General features: G+C 38.5%; 2 protein-coding genes across 2 annotated transcripts; both read left to right on the top strand.

Moving 5' to 3' along the window:
* The first annotated feature begins 712 nt into the window (after nt 1–712).
* On the top strand, nt 713–4,701 carry LOC149212289 (disease resistance protein Roq1-like). Its single transcript, XM_089390588.1, has 4 exons — nt 713–1,473; nt 1,596–2,718; nt 2,839–3,102; nt 3,218–4,701. The coding sequence occupies exons 1-4, from the start codon at nt 926–928 to the stop codon at nt 3,863–3,865; spliced, it is 2,583 nt and encodes an 860-aa protein (XP_089246714.1). The 5' UTR covers nt 713–925; the 3' UTR covers nt 3,866–4,701.
* Nucleotides 4,010–4,627, top strand: LOC149212290 (uncharacterized). The gene has a single exon (XM_089388618.1). It carries the CDS (start codon nt 4,010–4,012, stop codon nt 4,625–4,627), a length of 618 nt encoding a protein of 205 aa, XP_089244744.1.
* Nucleotides 4,702–5,461: the final 760 nt, after the last annotated feature.

The raw sequence follows: 5,461 nt of genomic DNA, 5'->3' as shown, positions 1-5,461 counted from the left end.
TTGGATATGCTTATAATATATGCCTCTTAAAATTGTTTAAGATAAAAACAATTTCCTATACCAAAAGTAATCTCATATTAGTTAACAGATATAATTCACAACAATATATAAACTCCAATATACAATAACTTTTATAATAATTTGAAAGTTACCCAAAAAAAAATAATACCTCCTCTTATTACATGGTAAATATCTTTATTTTTTATATCAAAAATCTAAACAAAATAATTATTCTAAATTAATTAAAAAATATTAACCACAGCTATATAATCAAATAATTTTAATATGATTTTATAATTTACCGTAAATGACAAATATCAATATTTTTTTAAAATATTAAAAAATATATTTTAATATAATGTAGTTGTTAGCGGTCCTACTTATATTTTGGCCCACGCAGACCTAGTTTATTCTTTAGTCTATAAAAGTCCTTTCCATCGAGATATCTATTTGTGAACTTAAGTTGAAATCAACTTTTGAAATAAAAAAATAAGAGGGGCATAATGAGGAAGTTGGGTGGCATGGACTAGTCGGCAGGCGGTACTCAATTAAATCAAATCAAAAGAAAAAGGTGAAATAAAGCGAAATGGAATCGTCGTTACGAGGAAAGAGATGAAACGCGTCACGTGGCAGGCGGTACTTAATGAAATCAAATCAAAAGAAAAAGGAAGACTTTCTTTGGAGTAAAATCAAAAGAAATAGAAATAGACTATCTACACTCGAGAATTGCTCCAGACTTAACTTTTTCAGATGAAAACAAATATCGAGAGATAAACACACAGCGTGCCAAACGCCTGCTAATAACTTGGAAGCAACTGGTAGACCCTTTTGCACTTGTGAGCTCAACTAGAGGAAAATATTATATTGAGGTGATTGATTGCGCATTCCCAATCTTCTGTATTACTTCTCTATTATTCTGCATTCCATGGCATCTTCCTCCAGATCGGCCTCCGCCTCCGCCTCCACAGCGGATGACAACAATTGCTACCAGTATGATGTGTTCCTCAATCACAGAGGCCCTGATGTTAAGAACACGTTTGTCAGCCATCTTTACCATCGGCTCACTGATCATCGATTGCGAGTGTTCCTGGACAGGGAAGAAATGCAGAAAGGGGAAAAGTTAACTGATCAGATAGAAGGTGCTATTCGAACCTCCCCTGTCCATATTGCTGTTTTCTCCCGCAATTATGTCGAGTCAAAGTGGTGTCTGGATGAGCTGCTGCTCATGCTTGAGTCGATGCTGGAGAAAGGGTCTACCATTCTTCCCATATTCTTCCATGTCGATCCTTCAGAACTTCGATGGACGGAGGGAGAAGGAGTGTATGCTCGAGCCCTTCTCTCACTCCAAAATAAGAAAGCATCCGATTCTCTGCAACCACGATACGATTCCAACACCATTGGAAAATGGAAGAAGGCTCTCAAAGAAGTTGCAGGACTCAGCGGTTTCGAGTTGGACGGGGCCCCTTATAATGGGTGAGTACTCAACTCTCCCTGTTTGTTTCTCAGCCTGTTTTTCATTTGTCTGATTCCTAGGTATATCATGCTTTATCATCTAGTTTTCTCTTACGAGTATGTTTATTCTCTATATTATTCAGTGACGAGGGGATGTTGCTGGCCGCTGTCATGGAACGGGTGCTGGAAATAGTTCCAAAACCACCCCTGTATGTCTCCAAATATCCGACTGGATTAGGTGACAAAATTAAAGATTTTGAAGAAAGAGTGTTATCCCAGCAGCACCAAAATGGGGAGGCTAGGGTTGTAGGAATTGTGGGACTTGGAGGCGTTGGAAAAACGACCCTCGCCAAGGAGTTCTTTAACCGTGAGAGAACAAAGTACCCTCGTTCCAGTTTTTTATGTGATGTCAGAGAAAAGGCCTCCAGAGGATCCTTAGAGTCGTTGCAGATACAACTTATACAGGACTTGAGTCAGGTCGATGTCAAAATAAACAACACCCACGAAGGTATCTCTATTCTTAAACAGCATCTCTCACATTGTCATGCTCTTATCATTGTAGATGATGCTGATCATGTCGATCAGCTGGATGCATTGCTTCCAGCGAAGGATGTCCTTAATTGCAGTAGCTTAATTTTAGTAACATCCCGTGATAAGAGCGTACTTACAAATTGGGGCGTTGAAGATGGATTTATTTACATGCTCGAAGGCCTCCATCCACAACACTCCATGGAGCTTTTCTGCTCGCATGCATTCCGACAACCTGATGCTGTTGCAGGATTTGAACAAGTGGTTTATGATTTTTTGGATGCTTGCAAGGGGTTGCCATTATCTCTTAAAGTCATGGGGTCGCTGCTTTATCGCAAAAATCTTGAGTATTGGAAGGCGCAGTTGCGCAAGTTTTCCAAAATACTGCCTGATGACATACAAGAGACACTGAAAATTAGCTACGACAGTCTGGATGAAGAGGAGAGGCAAATATTCTTAGATATTGCTTGTTTCTTCATAGGACGAAGAAAGGAGACAGCCATTAGGATATGGGACGCATCCGGGTGGGAAGGATCGCTGGGTTTTCAGAATTTACAAAACAAGGGCCTCGTGGAGGTCAAGGTGGAGAAGTGTCGGGAGGATTTATATAACTTAGAAGAGGAGGCAGAATGCATAAGAATGCACGACCACCTTAGGGACCTGGCCAGAGTTCTGGCGAGCAAAGAACCTTTGCGTCGGATTTGGTTTGAAGGCCGAAGACATCCTGGCCACTTAGTTGTACGTATTTGAAGTTTTTGACAGGCTTTTAAAATAGTGATGTGATGTGTCAAATTTTGAATTCTTAGACTTTTCAAGGATGTCAATATTGTTTCTAATAGTGTCCACACAACAATTTAGGTGAAGGAAATCAAAACTTTTCCAGAATGCGATCATCTAGTACCTGAGCTGAGGTTGCAGCTGCCCGACTTTGAGGATTCTTATGCGGAATGCATGAATGGCATGGAAGGCATATTCAGCGTTGGGCAGTCACTGCAACTAATATATCTTTCCTGTGGTTTCTATCCGTACTCCTCCTTAGCTTCACATATTTCAACCCGGAATTTATTAGCTTTAGATATAAGGGGAGGCTTTTTGGAAACGCTATGGCACCTTGAATCTCAGGTAGGTAGTCATGTAACTTATTGGCAGGGTTGTTTTTGTTCTTCTTTATTGTAAACATTGTTTTGCAGTTTTGATATACCGCAATCCAAATCGTTGACAGAGGTGAGCATTGCAGGCACCACTGAACCTGAGGCAGTTGCATATCGTGTCTTGTAATCTGTCCAAGATTCCAGAATCCGTAGGGAAGCTGAAGCACCTTCAGAAGATTGTCCTCAGGAGTAACACGTGTTGGCATCTGCCATTGGAACATTTGCCAGATGAGTTCTGTCATTTGCCGTCCTTGAAATACTTGGAATTAAGTTACTGTGATTTGAGGTCGCTGCCAGATTCTTTTGGGAATATGACCAGCCTCCAATATGTTAAATTGTCCCGGTGCGTACGATTGGAAATGCTGCCAGATTCTTTTGGGAATTTAGCCAACCTCCAGCATATTGAGTTGCAGTTTTGCATTAAATTGGAGACGCTCCCAAATTCCTTTGGGAATTTAACCAACCTCAAGCAAATTGACTTGATTGGTTGCAGGAAATTGCAGACGCTGCCAAGTTTCTTTGGGAATTTGACCAAGCTCCAGCATATTGACTTGTCTGAGTGTTCAGAATTGTGGATGCCCCCGAATTCTTTCGAAAATCTTAGGCAACTAAAATATCTGCATTTCACTGTTTGCAAGAGTTTGATCCCCATCTCCGTGTGGAAAAAAAAGCAGTTCACCATCTCGATAGCAACCCTGGGAAAGATCACCACACTTGAAGACTTGTCTCTTTGAGGAGGCTTCTCTCTTTCAGATCGTGAGAATATTGAAACATTGCCTACCCAACTTGCATATTCACGGTTGCAAAGATTGTGTTTGGAGGACTTTCCCTTCAAAGAATTGCCAAGTGCTATCGGTAACCTAAGTAATTTGAAATATATGAAATTAGACAGCTTTTGCTTGGAATTGCTGCCACCTTCATTCGGTGATCTAAGGAGTTTGGAGAAATTGGAGCTGGAATGGTGCCCCTTGAAATGTTTTCCCGATTCTATTAGAAAGTTGACTCGATTGGAAGCGTTGACATTTAAATGGATCGAGACTCTTGAAGTGTTAGAGATAAAAGAATGCCCGTCAATAGAAGCAACATTCAAAAAAGTTGAAACAGCAACCTTCTCCCCAATCTCCAAGCTGTTCTCCCCAATCTTCAACTTCTCCAAGCTGTTCTCCCCAATCTTCAATTTCTCCAAGTTGGAAGCTGTTCTCCCCAATCTTCAAATTCTCCAAATAGAATGGTGTCGTCAACTGGTAAAGGTTGGAGCACTGCCAGCAACACTTCAAAGGTTAGACATTGGACACTGCTGCCGACTAGAGGAGCTGCCAAGTCTGGAAACATTGCCATGTTTGGAGGATTTGGTTATACACAAATGTGATAAACTGAAGCGCATACACGGGTTGGCGCAGCTGAGAAGTCTTAAACGGCTGGACGTTCCTGAAGACTGCGACGTAGGAGAGCGACCCCCGGGCTTCGACGTCGGCAAAAAAATTCTTAACCGGTGAAATTTCTTTGTTAAATAACCGTCAAAAATTGTTTCAGATTTGAAATTCCTCCCATGAAATATATATTCAAAAATTCTTCCTAAAACTTGTTATTACATTGTGGCTTTAAAATGTAACCTGCTATTTTCATTTACAAAACCTTTTTGTCCATGAGAGCAATCCACAACAACCGGCGTTTTAACGCATTATATATCTTTGTGAATGATGTGTAAGGAAATGAATTGAATATTTCGCAAGGAATAAGTATCATGTATATGGGTGCTTTGTTTTTATCTATGTTGTAGTCACAAGATTTAAATTAATAAAATAATATTAATAATTTACTTATTAAAGTGTAATTGAGTCTAATGTAAATGTAATTGTAAAAAATAAACAAAACAAAATTAAAAATATCGAAGATATAACAATAGCAAAAACTTGATTACCTTTTTTGACGCGCTACTTCCAATATATTAGAGCTTTATAGTAATATTAATCACGTAACATTAATTTATATAGTTTATGTTTTTGTAAATAATTTTTATCAATTCCAAATCCTAATTATCTAGTGGACTTATTTTAAAGAGGTTATATCAAATCCTGATCATCTAATGGACTTATTTTAAAGAGGTTATATCAAGTGGACATTTTTTAATAAGATTTTAACCTTATTTCACACACTTTAACTATTTAGTGATTCTTATTTTAATAAAAATTGTAATTATACAGAGTAATAATCTACTTACTTAACTATCATCATTAGGGTGGGATCTTAATATGTCTTTTTCAATAAAAATAGTATTTTTTTTCAAAGATTGGAGATATGAAATTTGTTCTAACATCATAGATGTTTTC

The sequence above is a fragment of the Pinus tabuliformis genome, chromosome 1_1 (genome assembly GCF_031772625.1).
Source record: "Pinus tabuliformis cultivar Carrire ecotype Pingquan chromosome 1_1, CPIR1, whole genome shotgun sequence".
Classification (NCBI taxonomy): Eukaryota; Viridiplantae; Streptophyta; class Pinopsida; order Pinales; family Pinaceae; genus Pinus; species Pinus tabuliformis.
The sequence above is the reverse complement of the archived record's forward strand: the minus strand, read 5'-3'. Positions and strand labels throughout refer to the sequence as shown.